Source organism: Tenebrio molitor, chromosome 1 (assembly GCF_963966145.1).
Source record: "Tenebrio molitor chromosome 1, icTenMoli1.1, whole genome shotgun sequence".
Classification (NCBI taxonomy): Eukaryota; Metazoa; Arthropoda; class Insecta; order Coleoptera; family Tenebrionidae; genus Tenebrio; species Tenebrio molitor.
Window position 1 is genome coordinate 41,573,457 of NC_091046.1, and position 20,022 is coordinate 41,593,478.

Here is a 20,022-nt window from a genome sequence, read left to right on the forward strand (position 1 = left end):
GTGTAATTGGTTCAGATGTAACTTACAGATTTTTGGAATATTGGATCGCTCTTCGCAAGGTCTGTTCGTTTCGAAAAACCAAACAAAAGTGACCTACCCCCCCTTCAACCACCCGCGCGAGCGAGCTTCAACCCCCGCTATCTTTCCGCTCGTAGTTCCTAGTCTAGCCGCTAGTACCTTCACATTTGGCGCGCTGATGAGGCGGTACCGGAAATTTAAATTTGAATTTTAAACTGGGTCACTACAATACCCACGTTGATTACTAAATTAAATCACATTATAAACATCAAGTATCAAGTGGTCAGCGTCATTATAGTTTGTCTCAATCCTAAATTTCCACCACTTGTTGAATTATGTTGGCAAAATAAAAATATTTCTAAACTGGGGATTGTTATAACTAAAGTTGGCAATAAGTATAATTATTTTATAAACATGATTCGAAAACAACGTAACTCTAAAATCTAGAGTAGTAAAAACGGACACAGAGAATGATATTAATGATGATAACCTCACAAATACAAGATGACGCATTTTTAACCAAACAATGTTGCCGGTTGTATTTCTAACGTAGAATGCAGTGTTGGTGGAAATTTAGAATTGAGACAGACTTTAGTGTTTTTGGTAGCGTACAAAATAAATTCAGAAATAAGCCTTATGTGACTTGCCCTGTATAAATGTGAAAACTGACATGACAGACAAAAAGGGGCAGCAATCGTTGATTTAAGTATTACTTTTTATAAATTTACGCAGCTAGAAACCACTGGAAATTGTAGTTTCGGTTGCATAGGTACCTATAACGAAATTTTCATCGGAAGTCTCTCGTGACTAACCCTGTATATTATTGAACTTTTCTAAAGGCGGCCTTACACCAGGGCAACAATTGGCAACATGTTGCCTGCAACATTTTTTAATAATGTTGCCCGTCATTACTAAAAAATGTTGCCGGCAACATGTTGCCAATTGTTGCCTTGGTGTAAGGCCGCCTTTATAAACAATAGTCAAAATGTCATGTTGGTTGAGCCAAATAGTGATTTTCAATTTTCATGATAATACAATTGGTCGCACTGAGTGACTGAGTGTCAAAACTGTCATTGAGCCTCTGCTCTGACAAGCGAGAGCTCATTTTAAATGTCAAATAGATTTCTCCTGATTCCCCATTAAATTTGTTTTCAAAGTGAATTCACGGAAGAAAAGTGTGTACGGGAAATGAAGTGAACATAACCTCAACTATGATTTGGGATAAAATTGTTATACCGCTGGTCCATATGCGCACGTTTTGGGGTGGTACAGTTGGTTTTTTATTTAATTTTGACAGTGACAATCGTTTATAAGAAAAAATCTCTTTATTGCATATTAAATTTGAATAGTGTGCCTGTTTTGTTGAATCATAAAAGTAAAAATTGGGGCCAACGGGCTTGTGAATGAAATTTCTGTAATCAGTATTAAAATCTAATATGAGCCTTATCACAGTGCGTTGGTTACATAACATGCACTTTCCAAAATATTACAGTCTATTGCAGCTGATAAAGCTATTAATTAAAAAGCTGATCAGAGCAGCGTTATTAATTTTTTATACAAACTCGCCACAATCTACATTCTTTGAATTTTAGTTAAAGTAATTATGGCTGCTGCAAACAACCATGCCCGTGAGCAATGCTAGTTGCATACTTTGGCACTTTCATTGATGAATTGTATCGAAGAGATTTGTCACAAGTGGAGTGGAGGGCAAAGAACGTGATTGGTAAGAAAGGGTAAGTGCGAAGTGTAATTTCAAGTCGTATTAAAAACTGGTCTGCTTATAAATAAGACGTCGTAAAAGGGATTGTAACGAGGAATCCCTCTGTGAGTTATTGGGAAGCTGGCGACGCTCGGATTATCCTTTATTATTTTTTGTAGCACTTAGAGTGTCTGTAACATAAGGCAATAATCCGACTCTTGAGGAGCGACGTACCAAAGTTTATAATTACGAAACAGATTGACTGATTAATAATAAAATCTTGCTCCAGCCGTGACACCACCGAAACTAGATAGTTCCAACTGAATTGGTATGTTTTCTACAACTGGCACTTTGCCAAGTTTATCAATCTACACGATGATCGAATAAAGTGAAGTTGAAACACGCCTGTTGAGCCGACTCGAACACGTTTCCTCCTAAATTGAACAATCCCAAAACTGCGTTTTAATTCGTCCGGAAGCCGCCCTGATTTTCTTTATTTCGTTAAATCCGCAGACCCGTAAAATGTAACGGCTGAAGGGCCGGATAGTTCCAAAGTATTCACACACCGCATTCCACTTCGCCCTCTTGGAAAACTGCTAAGCTAAGAGAAAAATCCAATTCAGGGGAGAATCCAGTTACTTGCGATCCTCTTGTGTCATTTCTAAAATGGATGCACGCCCACCGCCATTTTCTTCTGCGACTGGCACAGCCAAACCTCGCACGTTTGTGAGTTTTGACCCGCGGTCGCTCGACCTCCGACCTCAAAGACAAGTTAACGACACCGGCGAGGACACTTGATCTGCGGTGCATCCGGAAGGTCAAGTGATTCACGGGCTGCACCTCGAAGACCATCTGGAACCCGTCGAAAAAGTAAACGGCGAAAGTTTCCGCGATTTATTTTGCCCAAATCCGGTGGAAATTATTTCGCGCGGCTCGTCTTTCTCTAATAGGAAATGATAACGCCGTTGCAATTATTTTTGGTTGTTGGCTGAGTGGGAAATATTGCGCAATAAAGCCTTCCTGTGCGTTGGCGAGCATTAGGTGGTCTAGGGGAACAAAAAGGCGGTGTTAGGTATAAAAATATATTTTGGAATTAAATAGGACAGTTTTATGTATATTTAAATTACGGTTTGTACAAACGTCGTGGCTGTCTTATAAAATATAATTACACTTAGAGTTCCTGCAAGGTTATGGCTGCAGCGGCATTTACTATACAATGAACACATCTCAATAAGTAAGAAAGGAAAACATCTACTCGTCTAAACCTAGTATATTACAACTTAACAGGATACAATAAAATGGCAAGTTTAAATATTGACACTTTGTTTCAATTCCAAGAACTGGAACGGTACGTGGAAAGTACAGTGTTTGTGTTCGACGATCAAATGGCCTCGTCTGTGCGAAGCTCCTACTACTAAAACAGTCTCTCCCTTCATGAGCACCTGTCCCTCCCCGTTGCAGTCCTCGGGGTAGGACATCTTCATGACTCTGGTCTGAGGGTAACCAAGTTTCGTGTTGCCGGAAACCGTGTAGGATCGACTGGGGGGCACCGGCGGCGGCCGCTCCAGGTCCAGGCCGAACAGGTTGCAAGTCTGCTGGATGATTTTGGCGTCGCACTTCTCGTTGGGGTCCGGGGGCGGCGTGCCGGCGATGGGCTGCGGGCGCGGCCTGGCGATCGCGCCCCCGATCGGCGTCCGATTCGCGAGACCGTTGGACGTGGCGGCGGTCTTGTGCTCCTTCTCCCTGCGGAGCGCGGCCCACCGGTACCGGCAGTGCCACCCCCGCCAGGTGGACTGGATGAGCGTGGCGGCCTTCTGGCGCGTGTCTGCGCGCAGCTTCTCCAGGTGCTGCCGGATGCCCTCGCTGAGGAAGATGTGGCGCTTGCCCAGCGCCCAGCTCGTCGACACCAGCGTGTTGTGCTGCTTGGAGATCAGGTCGACGACGTACTGGAGGATGAGGTGGCAGTCGTCCGTGACCTTCTCGTCGGTGCGGTGGAGGCGCGCGAACGGAGCCAGCAGCCTGTACCTGGCGTTGAACGCTTTGAAGCGCATTCTGTGCGGGTATCCTCCGGCCATCAGATTAACAGTTTCCAGCACTTGGAGGGAGCGTATCTGGCGGACGACGGTTCCGCGATCGTATCTGTTGGGAGTCTCCTGCGAATTGCTGCGAATGCACCGCACGAAATGAGGTCTAGCGTGAACCAGAGTTCGCAGTAAATTATCGAGTCGTGTATGGAAATCTTGCGTCAGAGTCGAGACTGGTTCGTCGCCGTTCAACAGATCGGTGTGGGAGGTCGGCGATATCCGGAAGCTGACGCCCCGGGGGACGTTCTCGACGGAGTAGAGCGCCTTCAGCTCGCTCCCGAACAGGTGCGTCGCGAACCCGAAGTTGCAGTTGTGCTTGTAGAAGACCGCGACCAGGTCGTCCGGCACCACGTCTTTGTTGGTGTCCAGGAAGTCGGTGGCGTCGTAGATGACTCTACCGGCGAAGTGCTGGATGCCGAAGAGACGCGGGTCCACCGGCTTCGGCTCGAACAACCTGGTGTTGTGCTTGTGCTGCACTTTGATCTTGGAGACGTACGACTCGGCGGTCCCGCGAATCGAGCACTCCACGTCCAGCATGCTCAACAGCCCCGTCCTCAACGAGGAGATCAGGTCGATGCAAGGGACGTTGTCGACGTAGTCGACCTCCACCTCGCAGTTGATGCCCTCGTCCCGACAGGACTCGATGCTGGACTTGAAGATGTGGGTGTTGTAGAAGTGCTGCATCGTCTCCGCGCACAGGTTGATGCACAAGTGCTCCAGCTGGCTCGGTTTGGGGTCCTCGAACCCGAACATGTCCAGGATGCCGATGAAGCCGTCGGTGGCGTGACGCACGGCGTTGTTAAGCGCCGCCATCGACTTGCTCCCGGCGTTGGTGCTGCCCCCGACGGTCGAGGCGTGCTGACTCGTCACCTCCGCCTGGTTGTGCACGGACTCGTTGGAGTCCGAGCTGAGGGTGCCGAGAGTCGAGCCCAGCCGCTTGAGACTGTTGGCCCTCCGGACTATCGTGGCGACGGTGCGGCAGTACAGCGCCTTGGCCAGACAGTCCCTCGTCATGTTGGACATGTTGGCGTCGCAGACCGACTTGACGAGCTGGCCTCGCGCGTTGTGGGTGCGCGAGGTGAGGCCTCTGAAGAGCGCCGCTCCCGACACCCCCAGCAGCCCCGCCACGGCGTTCAGCTCCGTCTCGCCCTTCACGTCCACCTCCAGTCCCTTTCCGTCGATGAATTGCACGTTTCCCAAGAGCAGTACCGCGGCGAGTACCCTGACGACGTCCAGGAACGGTATGCCGAGTATGCCCAAACAAGTCTTCCACGTTTGAAACCTGAAATTGAAAGTTTGTTGTGTTTTCGTCGATTTGCGATGAATGGATGAGTCACCTCGACGAGTCCTCGGCGAGGTCTTGTCGCGTGTCGCCATGTTGCAAGTACCTAAGAGTGGCCGGCGTGTGACCTTCCAGGTTGAGCTTGCCCCGCTCCTCCGTGGACAGGCCGGCCAGCATCTGGTAGAATATGTGGTAGTTCTTCTCGCCCGCTAAGGGCCTGATTACGCGAGTTTGGTCTAAAAAGTAACAATGAATTTTCGTTCGGTACAAAGCCCCGTCTGTTACTTGTACTTCGATGAACTGACCCTAAAACACAGCGGCGTTAGTGGTTAGTACCGGGGTACCACGGTTCGGTACGTACGATTCTGCTCGATTCGGAGTTGGTGGCGGTTTTGGCGGAACCTAACGAACGTAATACTGTGAAGGCTGCGGCTAAATGTTTGAAAGCGTCGGTCTCGGGGCCTCCGCCGGCGACCGCAAAAAGTTGTCGCAACAACAACATAGAAGCATGGCTCTTGCCCGAGCCGCTGGTTCCTGCAATGGTGGATTCGTCAAGGTGGCTCCTTCGCGGAGGCGACACTTACCTGAAAGTATGATCGCTTGGGGATAACCCGTTTCGGATTGTTGTCTGACAGCTTCCTGAACCACCCTGTTCAGTTGAGGGCTCAAGGCCAGACCGCGGGTACTGCTCAGCGTTAATGGGTTTCCGACGTCTCGGTACGGGTTCACGCACAGCAGAATGGGACCCACGTTGGTCTACAACCAAAGTGCCCCATCATTCTCTCCCCGTACAAAACTGGTCGACTAGACTACACTCTCCGACATCTCAACGCATTTTTGTCGCTTGATCGTACCTTCTTAAACTAGGCTCGTGGTACTAACGGTACCACTTTTAAAAAGCAGATACGCATTATACAAGATCGTTCTCGGAATTACTGTCGGCAATTTGTTGATCTAAGCCTGAATTACTATCAGAATTCCTAACGTAATGCTCTGAAAATTGAATAAGTACAATTTATTTCATTTTATAACATACCAAAGGTAATTTTGTCGTAACCGATACTTAATTTCATTAATTTCTTCGTAAATCAAGTTCGTTACTCTCACAAACAATCGAGGTGGATTGTTATTTCCACGAATTCCTTATTTTAATGAGCACACACGAGTTCATTAAGATTAAGTGTGTGGTAACCTGGTGTACAATAGTTGGGAAGTGAGAGAAGGAAAAACTGCGGGAACAAGAAACTCGGCAAGCAGAGGTGAAAAGATACCATTTATGAGAAGAGAAGAGACGCCAAGTAAATCGAAAAAGAAAATTAGAAGTGCACGATATGAAAGAAAAGGTGTTCTAAACTGGAAGAAGAAGCGTAAAGACATTTTTACTACATCTGGTTTTGCCGGATGACGCCTCAACTTTTTATTTTAATTGGAATATCTTACTGTACGCATGAAGTTACCACAAAAAATGACAGTGACAATAATCACTGCTACAGCTTTTATTGCGTTTTTCTTCAGAAGCAATTAAGAGCAATTTAGTTTACATATTTTTTCAGCAAGGCAAGTAACTTCTATTTTTCAGTCAAAAATGATGTTTTTATGTGCAAGAGATATTCCAAGAAGATGTTTAAAAGTTGTTTGATTCAGACTTCAAAAGCGCATCTTTTATTTTAATCTAGGGAACAAAAAGAAATCACGAGGTGCCACGTCTGGACTGCAAAGCGGACGTTCTAATAATTTTATTTTCGAAATCTCGAAAAAGTGTCTTTTGTTGTATTTCACGAGGTGCAATAGTTATTTTTGTACTCATAGCCTTGAAAGAAACGCTTCCAACATCCAGCGCTCGCTCCGAAACCAGTGCTTCCCGGTCGACACGAATGTAAAAATTGCAAAAAACACTGGCCCTTTGAGGCATTCAAAAAAAAAATCTGTCTTGATAATAATAAAATTTAGTTCATAAAATACAACTTCCCTGGCTTTTCCTCCATTAAAAAATTACGGAAAGATTTATAATCGTTGAAAATTGTTCCTACAAAATTCACAAATTATTGCAAGAATTGAAATATCAAGTGAAGCAATTGTTTCCAATAACCAAAGATCACTGCCTACTTGGTTTTATGTTCGTTTATGTTTAATGTATTAAAACAAAAAAATTTAATTTAATTTTCGTACAAAAAATATTGTACGAACCACTTGCGTGAAGACATCTTCCGTTCATTCGCGCATTAATTAAAGGCACTCGCTCCTTCGTCGCTCGTGCTTTAAAAAATGCGCTCATGCGGGAACATCGTCTTCCCGCACTTGGTTCGTAAAATTATTTCACGTTTAGGACACTGTAAACCACAGTTCTGGGGAAAAAAGAACGATTTTTTCTTTACACTTCTCGACTTTGATTGGATTAGAACCTGTGGAATTGTCTTCAGATTTAGATTCAAATCCAGTATCCAGATTTCTGTACCTATTGCGATAATGTAGATTGCTATAAACATTTTCTTTGAACATCCGTTAAATCATTGTGCAACATGTTATTAATAGCAACCAGTCCAATGTCCAAAATATTTCTTCCAATTCTACACATCTTCCCTCACACCTCAAAGCTACGTTTTCTTCAGTAATAATAAAAACTACTACTCTTTCTCGTAAATTGTTTCTAGGTGAAACCCCTTCAAATTTAAATTAATTGAAACAGTTCTTTCATAAGCAGAGTCTTGTGATGTATTATTTGGGTGTAAAAGAACTTTTAAAATCTCTCCTCTTCTTAGTCGCATTTTTAAAGTCCAACTTCTATTTAAAAAATGTTAATGCAATAAAATTACAACCGTGAATGTACAGGGTGATTCAAGTTTTACCGCCCGCACGATTAACCATATTACAAAATTAGTAAAAATTACGAAACTTTAGGGTTACATTCCCTTCATATAAGGCTTCAAACGTGTGTAATCAATTTTCCTGTATCACTTCATTCAGAGCCATAAAATTTAAAAAATTGATTTTGACCAAAATAAAAAAAAATCCGTGCACGCTCATAATTCACAATTAATTCAAAGAACATATTTATGAAGTTCGCATCAAAAGAAAATGATTAGTTTTTGAATTATTCCAATTTAAATATTAACACCGAAAAATTATCAATTATCATGCAGTGTCATAAATAAGTACTTCATTGTTGGGAAACATCTGTTGAGAACTTTTCCAGTAATTCTTTAGTCCCTTTAAGGTACCATAAATAACCCCTCTTGTGGAAGTGACCGCCCAATTTAATAATAAATCATAGCTAAATTTTGCACTTTAATATCGAATTCCATTTATTTAAAAAAACCGACGATGCTTTCATGATTTCAATGACATCAAATTTTTACTAAATGTTTGAAAGGACTCTCAGTGAAAAATTATGTAAATTAACCTAGCGGTTATTGAATTAAAACGAAATATTTACTCGTTTCGTTAAAAAATTTGAAATTTTTACAGAATGTTCTACAGCGTTACACAATCATTCTTGAATTTTTTGAGAATTTTAAATCGATTAGAAGTGTGTTTTCGGGCGGTAAAACTTGAATCACCCTGTACAATTTAATTCTGAAGATGCAGCTATTATAATACACGCCCCTTACGCACCATCTTACATTTGCTGTTTCTTTATTACAACGCTACGTAATTTTGAGACGTGCCATCAATTTGCTGTTGATGATGATCAGTAACGAAAATTTGTCTCAACGTTATTATAGTCTTTTCTTGCCGAAACGCAATTATTAACCAATATCCCGGATGTCACGACCCGCCGACCGCCAGAGACTCCAGAATCCCGGACATCGCTTCTGAAAGTTTCTGACTAATCAGTTTTGTAGGGGACGCTTGTTGGAACACAACGCTCCCAAAGTTGTTCCTTGTTGTGATGAAGCCTGACAAAAATCGAAATTGACAAAAAGCACGCAGAAAATAACAAAGTAGCCGACAGGCAATCTCTTTTGAGGGGATTCGTTTCACAATTTCCCCACAATTTGTTTCCACTTGTGCGAAGCAACATTGTTTGCTTCCAACCTGTCCTATTCTGCACGAATCAAGTCTTCACTCGTCCATATTTCGAGTCGTGCTTGATTAAAATTAAGAAACAAGGAAACGTTAATTGCTTCTCGTTAAAGTTGGTGCTCAGGTTATAAAGTGTCCAATCAGCGTCGACAGTTGCCGACTTGAATTCTTCATCTTTAATTAAAACTAGCTTTGCATGCAACAGTTCGAGACGGGTCGACATTGAACTTGCCATTGTATTTTTCAACCTGGGAAAACGCAAAATTACGCCCATTTTATCTACAGTTATTATGTTCCCTTTTAATTGCCGTTTACAGTTTGCATGTCCGCTTTTCGGAATGCTTCCGGACGTAAGTAACAACGCCATAATTTCATTTTTTTCATCGTTACAAAACTTTACGACGGCCGGACAACATGTTGTACAAAGTTTTTATTAAAATCAACCAACCATAATAATTGGAGAGGCAACTGGCGACCTTGTTAACACGAGTAAAACGGTCCCGCAAGGGTGGTTTATTAAAACCATTAAATTTCGTTTGGAAAGGGCCAACTTTAGAATATTATCGCAACGTCTGGAGCCCCTCTCGGCTCATGCAGCTGGATTGCATTTGAAATTTTAATGAAAATTATGTGACCCGATTCTCATAAATATCCGACACGGTATTTTCGTTTAATTAACAGTGGAGAAGAGTCTCGGTGTTCAACTCTTACCTTAAAGAGTTAGTTTTTAATGTGTGCAATAAATAGTTAATTTCATACCAATTTAGACTCCATATAAAGCTAAAAGTCTTTAACCGTTTGCGTACTGCGATATTAGACGTAAATCATTCTGATATGTTATTGCCCTTAAATAATTGTTTTGTTAAGTTAGACTTTGTGGTTAATCTAGCAAAGAATTCTTCCTATTTTATTTTTCAAAATTTTGTCCTGCCTGACTGTTGGCTGCTGTTCCAAACTACACTTTAATGAAAGTGTTAGATGAACACGTTGGCATAAATAATTTTTTTAAATTAGCAAAATAATCACATGAACTTTCAACCCAACAGTACAGATAGACAGAAGAGCTCATTGTAAAAATAGAAAACGTTTAATAAAATTGACTAAAAACGAAATTTCTAAAAACAAGAAAAAATTATTCAAAAACGATTAGGAAATGGTTAATCAGACGAGCGCAGCGAAATTCCGCAAAATCACACCAGTACACAAAATTGCATTTCCTAACGTGTTGCATACAAGATTTTTTCTATTTTTGACAAAAAAAAGTTTCTTCAAACGTTAAACGAAGTAATAAATTTCATTAATAATAAATTATTATTGTGTTAAAATATCAAGTAGGTAAGTAGGCACGTTTATTTTGCTTAAAAACAAAAAATATCACAGTGTCAAATTGATGCTACAATAAATTTTTCCTAACCAGTTAGGAAAGATTTTACTTTTCGTAATCAGTTACGAAAAGTGTGACGTTTCCAAACGTCAATTAATTTTGAAAAGTGTCACTTTATATGTCAAAATTAGAAAAATACATTTAATTTTAACTCTGCAATAAAGCGTCACTATAGATAATGTACATGTGCATATTTTCAAAAAATATTTGCAACTCCTTCTGAATAAAAGAGAGTTTGGGGTTTTGAATAGTTATTTACAGTAAGAGTAAGGAAGGCAAAGCTTTCGTTCACGCGAATTGCGTGTTCGTCTACAAAGCGGAGCTGAGTGGACGATGCAATGCCAGTGAACGAAAGCGGCCTTACTCTCAAGTGCTGTATTTGCTTTTGTTCGATACCTCCTTAGAAATTCAGTCTGCAACTTTGTATTCAAAATTTTAAATAAAAATAAATCACATTTTTGGACGTTTCTGTTGCTGTGGAAAAAAAATACAAAATAAAGAAAGTCCTATAACGTCAATAATGTGGTTGTGTACACGTTTGGGAATTGTGAAAATGGATAATGGAAGAGTTGTATGTTCCTGATTATGTCCTGGAAGAGGCCAGTGCCGCGAGTTACCAAATGTTGCCTAAAAAAATCAAAAGTACGGTATCAGAAAGAATTGAAAAAATTTACGAATGAATGAAAACCAGTGAGTGAAAGACACTGAGCGAAAAACGATGAGCGAAAGTGAAGTGAACGAAAGGGAAACCTTCATCCACTGGTATATAACTATGGATACAGACTCACTTTCCAGGGAGGTATCGAATAGAGGTATGTAGTTCCAAAAATGTTTTGAGAAAAATTATATCAAATAATTACAACAGATGACTTCAAGCAAGGCGATCTTCATTTACCAGGCCATGACACTGACCAAAGACAGTGTGCTATGGAATGGCCTACCACAGTCTGGCAACATTGCTTCACCAACATTTGGTGAAAAAATTCGAAATCCACTAAACCTGTCATTGAATTTGCATTTGTCAAATATGAGTGATCTAATTTTGCGACAGTTAAAAAATGCATTATCGCATTGTAATATACAGTTTAAATCCACCTTGGGGACAGAAAAATAACGGTGCTCATTACTGATAATATTTCAGATGTTCTGCTGTGTTCCGGGCTATTGAAACTGTTTGGTTATAAACTAACGCGAGGTGGGCATTTCCAACTTAAATATAACAATTTTGTTCTCCCCATTGCCTAAATCCCACCCCATTTCTTGTAACTTGCTTCCCAGTCTCATTTCAATATTCCTTTTTTAAGCCAAAAGATTTTCCCCAGTGATTGTGTGGTCGTTACTAATTTGGATTATTTCTCCCCAAAATGTAATTTCTTCGTAATTAGAAGTTATTTGCACCGCGTTTGGTAGAAGTCGCTTCATTTTGTCCCCATTTATATCTGTTCCCCTAAAATATTTAGCACAAGAATGGCTGCTTTTGCGATTTCTTCACTTTTCGATTATTAAAATTTCTTTCCAAATTGGCATTGTTTCCTCATTTGATGGAAACCTAAATACAGGTACCTACGTAATTTGAAAAAGAAGACATAATTTGAGTTGCAATTTGGTACGCAACACTTAAAATGCGCTTTTAATTCAGTTTGACGAATTTGACCAAGGACTTGTCAAAATTTATTTTAAATGTCGAATTAGTTTCAAAATTTTAGGAACATCGTAGGTCATGGAATGGCCTACCAGAGAATGTGGCAACGTAGCCAGTGTCCTGGCCTGTAACTTTAGACCGCCTTGCTTCAAGTCTTAAACGCATCAAGCGAGATTATTATGAAATTTGGAAATACTGGAGAAGAAATTAAATTTTCAAAAAACAAGAAAAGACTTTCCTAAAACGCCTATTGTGGTAAGTAAACACATTCCTATCTTTAATTGTGCTAAAATCTTGAAATTCGTAGCTATAGCTGACATTTGAATAAAAAATCGGAATTTAATTTATCAAATCGCGTCATGGTCATAATTTCCTTTTTCAACAAGATGGTGAAGTGTCCCACTTGGCAAGAGTTTCAAGACTACGAGAAACTGTCTACAATAATTATTGTCGAATAAAACAATGCTTATATTTTTTGAAACAGAAATAAATCAAATAAAAGTTAATCCGTGATTGTTTAAAAAAAGTCTTGATAAGTACAGGGTGATTCAAGTTTTATCGCCCGCACGATAAACCCTATTAAAAAATTAATGAAAATTACAAAACGTTAGGGTTACATTCCCTTGATGTAAGGCTTCAAATGAGTGCAATCAATTTTCCCGTATCCCTTCATTCAGAGCCATTAAATTGAAAAATCAATTTTTATCCAAAAAAACTAAATTTTTTTTCGTACACGCTCATAATTCACAATTAATTCAAAGAACACATTTATGAAATTCGCATCGAAAGAAAATTGTTAGTTTTTGAATTATTCCAATTTTAACATTAAGAGCGAAAAATTACCAAGATTTATAACATAAATAAATATATATCATAAATAAATACCTCATTGTTAGTAGACATCTGTTGACAAGGGTACCATAAACAATTCATGTCAAGTCAACCTCTTTTGTGGAAGTGACCGCCCAATTTAATAATAAATCCTAGCTAAATCTTGCACTTTAATATGAAATTCCATTTATTTCGAAAATCGGTGATCTTTTCATGATTTCAATGACACCAAATTTTTCCTAAATGTTTGAAAGGACTCTCATCGAAAAATGACCCGTAAAGAGTTTATTTATCACTGTGAACACTCCGAAATTTGGATAAAAAATTGTAATTGAATAATCTTTGCACCTATCCTTAAGTATGCATTGTCCCATTATTCTTATAATTCTTTCGAGTAGTGCCGAGTCTCACATGATTTTAAACCTTCTGTTAATTACAACAGTGCTAGGGTGCGATCAATTAAAAAATAAATCGAGTCGGCGTGTTACCTGTGGCAACCCATGCTATACCATAGGCTCCAAAGCAAACTCGATTTATTTTTTAAATGATCGCTCTGTATAAGTTTTGAAATATGTAATACTTTTAAAAATACATACATATTCGATTTATTTGACGTATCTGTAATAAACGTGTCTAAAAAATAGTACGTAGTAAGTGTGTGCGTCTCGCGAATTTTGACGATAGAAACATTATTTGAAAGCAAAATGCGAAGGTGACTTTGAAGAGCATTAAAAAAAAACTTTTCTATATTTTGTGACCGTAAAAACGTTTTCCTTCTTTGATAAATACGAGACACTTGAAAAACCTGTAAACTCTGTTAAAAAAAATTGTAAAAACTCTTTGCAAGAGACCAATAAGAACACCATTAGAAACTTGATGTATCTGCTAATGAAATTTCTGAATATTTTCCTTGAATAAAAACTTTTATTAAACCTGATGTCTAGCATTTCTTTTATTACACTCAGTCTAGCTCTTTGCAGATCTAACTTTAGCAGCTAACTTTGAACATTTCACTTTGGGTTTTGACCAGCTCGTTGCTCGTCTTTGATCTGGCTTTTACGATTCTCAACAAAGCATCGTTTAAACAAACGTCATTTTCTTTTCATGCATTTGCAAAACCTCCCGAACATGCTGCAAAACCTTTCGTACCGAACTCGTACATTCTTGCTGCAACAAAAATAAAGAAACATTTAATTTGAATGTTTTAATTAAATCCGATTGAACCGGAGAAAATTTATCGGTTAATAAGTTTCCTATTATAAATTTCGACGAGTACTGTCACAACCTTATTTTAGAAAAAAAATTAATTAAACTGACTTACACCCCGACGTGCTTTGCAAACAAACATTTTTTAGCATTATTGATCGAGATTTATATTTTGTCCTTTGTTGCAAGATCTTAGGCAGCTTCATTCTGTGATATAATACGGTGATCTAGCAATTCCCTTCTGATAAAAATTGTAATTCCAATTCAAGCGAAATTTTCGCTTAGCTTTGCTGCGATACCACAACAAATGCGGATTTATTGCCCCATTCAATAATTAAAGCTTAGTGTTTCGTATTAAAGAGCCGGGACATAAATAAAACTAAATTAGTCCAGATGATGTTTTTGTCGATGTTGTCTGTCAGAATTACGACAAGTGCGATTAAAAAATATGTACAGTGAAATTTTGCGGAAGAGATAAAAACTGTCCCAAAACATTAACAAAGAGACTGTCGGGTCCGTGTTTGTGACGCTGAAAATGCTGTGTCCTGCTTCCCTTGCAGTTTTTCTTTTAACGACCCACTAGCACGAACAAAGAGTGATAATTGTTTCGTTGATTGCAACGTTTGTTTGCATTTTCCGTTAGCAAAATACAGTTTCTTTGTATCTCAGTTAATTTCAGTGAGTCGTAACAGTTAGTCATAATCATATTACTTCATTTAATTTTATTTCCTTCATTTTACGACGTGCTTTGCCAATTTCTGGCTCCCTTCATTTAAAAAATTTACTCTCGATTTTGGGCATTCATATTACAAGTATTTTAATTTTCTCTAATGTTAATGGTATTAAAATTCCTCACGATTTACCGAAGCGTTCTGAAATTTACGTCAAACCATTGGTCGGGAATTTCATTTTGCTGGCCAATATGATTTTAAATTAATTTTTGATCCTCATTCGAGAATACTGCGGGACAATGTAATGCGGTAGGAAAATTTGAAGCCAATCTCTGTAGAACCCCGAGGCGACTGAGATTGACTTCGGAAACAATCAGGTTCAAGAAACTGCAAAAAAATTGTCGCGAGTTTTATTTTGCCGCGGTTTATTTCCGCCTCAATATTAAAAAGAAACAGACCTCCTTTGTGTTAACGACCGAGATTGAAATTATTATTCCCTGGATGCGAAGATGAAAGAAAATTAATCCCTCGGGAATAAGAAAAGTCGCCTCGAATTACCTTTGAGCCGGCTACTTTGCCTAAATTTTCACAACAGATAATAACAGCTCATTTTTCATCTCCCCCCTAATGTTATGCTAATGTATCGTTCCCATCGTTTACAATAAGTTTCGATGAGATTCTTTTTCGCTGCATCATCCTATTTTCAAATGAAACAAGACCTCAATGGGATTCATTAGATTTGGTGAAAAAACCCACGCTATTCAGTTATTTTATTGAATTTACACAACATCAAAGTCAGTCTAATACGTTTTTCAAAGAGTGGTCACTCTGACTTCTATGGAATTGTGATTCAAATTTATTCTCATTGTGTCGAGACTCCGATATGAAAGCGTCATTATTTTTCGCTACATATTCCCAGAAGAAAATGATTTAAATAAACCGGTCGCTTGTTCTTGTGTTGTACAAAAATCGGCGCTCCAATTTGTCACGGCTTAAAAATTAATCTGAACGGACCCACTTGTGCCAATTATAAATTCGCATGAATTCACCCTTTTATGTCGCAAAGTCCGCAAAATCTTTACAATTTCAAGCAAGGATAAGCATCGGAAACCCGACAAGCTTTGCCGCGGCTTTTGCCACTTTTTGCAGTTCATTGCACGTTAGGAAATCCACACAAACACCATACTCGTGGATAATTGCTTGAAATTGCAAACAATCCTGAAACCAGAAATTTAAATCGAATAATGAGCGCGCTTCATGAACGCACCACTAAATGACGTAGGCGGTTGGAACGTGTTCAATTAGGAGCCGAAGAAAATGTTTTTAAAAAACGACGTTCGGGTGGGTCGCAAAAGCTGCATTCTGCTAAATTGCCTTTCTTACAATGTATCTTTAAATTTAATTTATATAATGGTGGCAAAAACAAGTGAAATTATCATGTTTAATTAAGCAGCGCTGTTGGTTGCGGCAAGAAAAACCGTAATTATCGCCGGAAGGGGTGTGATTATCGCATGAATGAACGCAATTATCAAGTAATCTGAATTTGATTGGCAAGAGCTTCAACCTCATTTATCAATTTCACTAGTCAAGTATGCACCTGATTTAGCTTTGGCAGACAATTATTACAAAAAGGGAGCCCTAATTATATCAAACTAAATTCTTCAACGTTTCATTTTATTGCTCGAGGGCTTTCTGGCTGCAAATGAATCTCTTCAAAAATTGATGAATATTAAAACTTTTGGCCCGGCGTATTGTTTCTAGTTCCGACTTAACTCTTGCATGCAAATGTGCTGAAAACCACTATTCCCCAGACCATTTTCGTTACTATTCCTCTAGCAGAGCAGCCACTAAATAAGTTACAAGTTCCGCTCAACTATAACCACTCATTGTGTTTTAAATGAATTAAAGAGGGCCGGTCATAAATCAGTTTCTGCGTGGGATGCTTTGTAGTACAAAGATTAATTTCGTTACATGCATACCTAGCCAGCGGTTCCTTAATTAATAATTTTTATCAGCGTATCTGTCTCATTCCCAAACCAAGAAACAGGTTTGGTACGACCGTTGGATTTCGATGCTCACCACCGATAGAGGCATTTTCCCGGCTCATTACGTCAAATCTCCGGCACAATCACATATTAACGGGGGTCCCGGGCCCCAAAATGAAAACATTGCAACTGTCAACCTCAAATTTAAAACAGCGATAATGCAGAAATCTGCAACATAATTACCGGCATTGCGTTTAGTTACGTCGAAATTGTTCGAATTTAAATGAATCATTCTTGCAGATGCTGGTTTGGTGCAATAAATGTATATTAGTCAGTGTGGAAGTATTATATTGGGTGGGAATATTGATAGTTAAATTTTTATGTTGTCGGGATCTGTATAGGGATTTGTGTTTTGTTGGGTTGATGTTGGTATTGTTTTTCGTATTTGAACTGTAACCTAAAAATAGTGCGGTAAAGTTTGCTTATTTTGAACTTTCGCTTGTGCGGAGCCGTGTTGATTTTCCGTGCAGGTTCGTCGAGGTGGACAGAGTGTCGGGTCGTCCGCGGTCGCCGCGCGTTTGGAATTCCCGACGGAGTCCGGGTTCCGGCGCTGGCCCGGAGCCGCCGAATCCCGATGCGGCGTAATTTACGGCCCGCTAAAGCGATGGTATGTAAATGCAAGAGGAACCCGTCGTTGTTTTGTTGGCAAGTTCACGGTCAGGCGTAAACAGGGCCGGCCCCGGGCGGCGCGACAGGTGCTGCCCAAGGTCACCTCTGTTCAATGACCAATACTCACGTAGAAGTTGGAAGCGGCGAAACGCGCCTGGAGGCACTTCATCACCGCGTCTTCGGTGAGGGGCCCCTGCAGGTGGATGAGGTCGTCCAGGTCGGCCCCCGCGGTGGGCGGCTGAGGGCGGCTCTCGACGACGGCCACCACAGGGGCGGGGGCGCAGGGGGCGCTCCGCGGCGGGATGATCGGCTGGGTCCCCGGGACGGCGGCCACGGGCACGGCGGGGCCCTTCAACGGGGCGGCGGGCGCGCCTTGCACATGGAGGCGGTTCCTCAAGGTCACCAGCTCGGTGCTCAGGCTGCGGAGGCGCTGCTGCAGGTGGACGGCTTCGTTCGACGACGACGCATCTGGAAAAATTTTCATGAATGAGCGGAGGTGAAAAACGGTCGCGTGACCCACAAACGGCCACCAACGCGGCGCGGCTCGATGGGCGGACGTGGTCTTTTTGCGACGCGGCGGAGGACGACAAGGACGTGAGCGATTGTTTTGAAAATTTCTAGTTTGGTGGAGGACCCCGTGGGACGCGGCCTGGATTGTCGAGACATGATCCCCGGTGAGCTCACGTTGAATGACGGCTTGGTCGAGTGGCCGACATAATCCAAGTTGTACAACAGCTTCAGGTTCTAAGAAAGAACTAACCGTTTTGTTGGCACCTATCCTATACACATTTATCCGCCAATTAAGCCCAGATTCTGCCTTTTAAAGGCTTGTAAGCAGCTTTTTTGAGATCTTGTTCTACACCACTTTTTACAAGCAAAACCAACATGCTAGTACCAATTAGACTTTAGAAACAACACTAAATGGAATTAATTATCAACATTAAGTTTTAATTTAGAAAATACTGCCTCTACACAATTTATTTAAACAACATTTTTGGTTGAAGAATAAAGCTTTTGACATTTTTTTGCAATAATAACAATTTCTTCTTCATGCAGAATTAATTGTACAGGTGTCCCCAAAAAAACCAAGACGAGTCCATACTTTTTTTTTGTAATTCTGAGAAATGTTTATTTTGAAAACAACAATATATCACAAGTATACAATTACATAACAAAAATTAAAAAAAAAAACGCATAAATACGCTACTATCGTTATGCTGAAACCGATACGTGATTTTATCAGGCCATTTTGTAGCCCATTCACAACCTTTTAATTTGGTGTATAGATAATTAAAATCCTCCGATAAATAAGGGAGCTATGGACTCCTCTTTTTTTTTGGGACACCTGTATATGTAAACGAAAATAGCTATATTATCTCCTCCCTGCAAATTCTCATTTTTCGAAAAATTAATGTCAAATGTCACATAACACCCTTGTTTCGATTTCGGTGATTCACCCTGTATTTTCAAGCCAAAGCAAAAGTTTTTTTTTTTGGTTTCGATTTCGAACCATCAAACAGGAGTGCATTTGAAAATGTATTGATAATATTTTTTAATTCAGTTAAAAAGATCTGCCTTGATACAGTGCTCAAGTTGTTAAAATGTTCTGTGACATAATGTGACGCCATTAATAATGATTATATTATTTCGTAATCAAGTTTTTGAATAATTTCAAATTAATTGAGTGTATTTTATGTGTGCAAATGACGTTTGATTAATATTTCCTTAATTAAATTAGAATCAAAAAATGATTTGTCGATTTCCTTGTAAATTTTTTCGACCCAACTTAACCCAGATTCGATCTGTCCCACGGCGTACTAGGTCGACATTCCTAATAAATAACCCAAGCAATAAAATTTTATGCATCCGCCATCTTGGTACGAAACTCCTTTTGTATTGTACTACAGACCGAAAACGCATAAAAACTCATTGTGTCTCCGGTAATAATAGAACCGATAATGCAGCCACCTGTCAATTTTTAAACCGTTCAACTGTTCAGAAGCTTTTTGCGGTCACTTGAACCCAACGTCTTCGAAATGAAGGCTCTAAATAATAAAATCCCTTCGAAATTTCGTGATCGAGTGACATCGCACGAGATAAATAACGAAACGAAACGGTGAACTATTTAACGCGACGGTGAAATTTTTTAAGATGTCTTATCTAGCATTTACGGAGATGGTATCTCGATGGCCGACACGGCCTTCATCAATAATTCGCCTTATCTCGATCAGATCGCCGGTTTGTTTACACATATTTCGCGAACGTTGGAAGTAGATGTTTCCAGTTTTTTTCCCATAAAATTGCGTCTCCTCCGGTCACATGTCTACATCTCTATGGGACCGGAATAATGAATGATCTGGAGCCTGCAGAACTCCGGTGATCCGCAATTGTTTTATTGTGGCTCTATTAACGATTAAATCTATATCCAGCTTTAATTAATGTAGATTTATATTGTCGTAAATCAGTGAAAAACTTGTTCTTGAAAAGGCATTAAAATACAAATTAAACGGCCATTTTTAATGGTTAAG

At 40.0% G+C, this 20,022-nt stretch overlaps 1 protein-coding gene across 4 annotated transcripts in view; it reads right to left on the reverse strand.

Moving 5' to 3' along the window:
* Positions 1-2,785: 2,785 nt before the first annotated feature.
* Positions 2,786-20,022, reverse strand: part of dachs (unconventional myosin-IXb-like dachs) — a 96,896-nt gene continuing 79,659 nt past the window's right edge. For 2 of the 4 annotated variants that reach the window (XM_069047825.1, XM_069047833.1), the window contains 5 exons: positions 17,622-17,962; positions 5,668-5,839; positions 5,445-5,617; positions 5,139-5,389; positions 2,786-5,083 (listed from right to left, as the gene is read on the reverse strand). In XM_069047825.1, coding sequence (XP_068903926.1) covers positions 3,025-5,083; positions 5,139-5,389; positions 5,445-5,617; positions 5,668-5,839; positions 17,622-17,962 — 2,996 coding nt within the window. In that variant the 3' untranslated portion in view covers positions 2,786-3,024. Of the gene's footprint in view, positions 5,084-5,138; positions 5,390-5,444; positions 5,618-5,667; positions 5,840-16,919; positions 17,043-17,621; positions 17,963-20,022 lie in introns of those variants that run through there. The other 2 variants (XM_069047847.1, XM_069047841.1) reach the window with 2 other exon arrangements.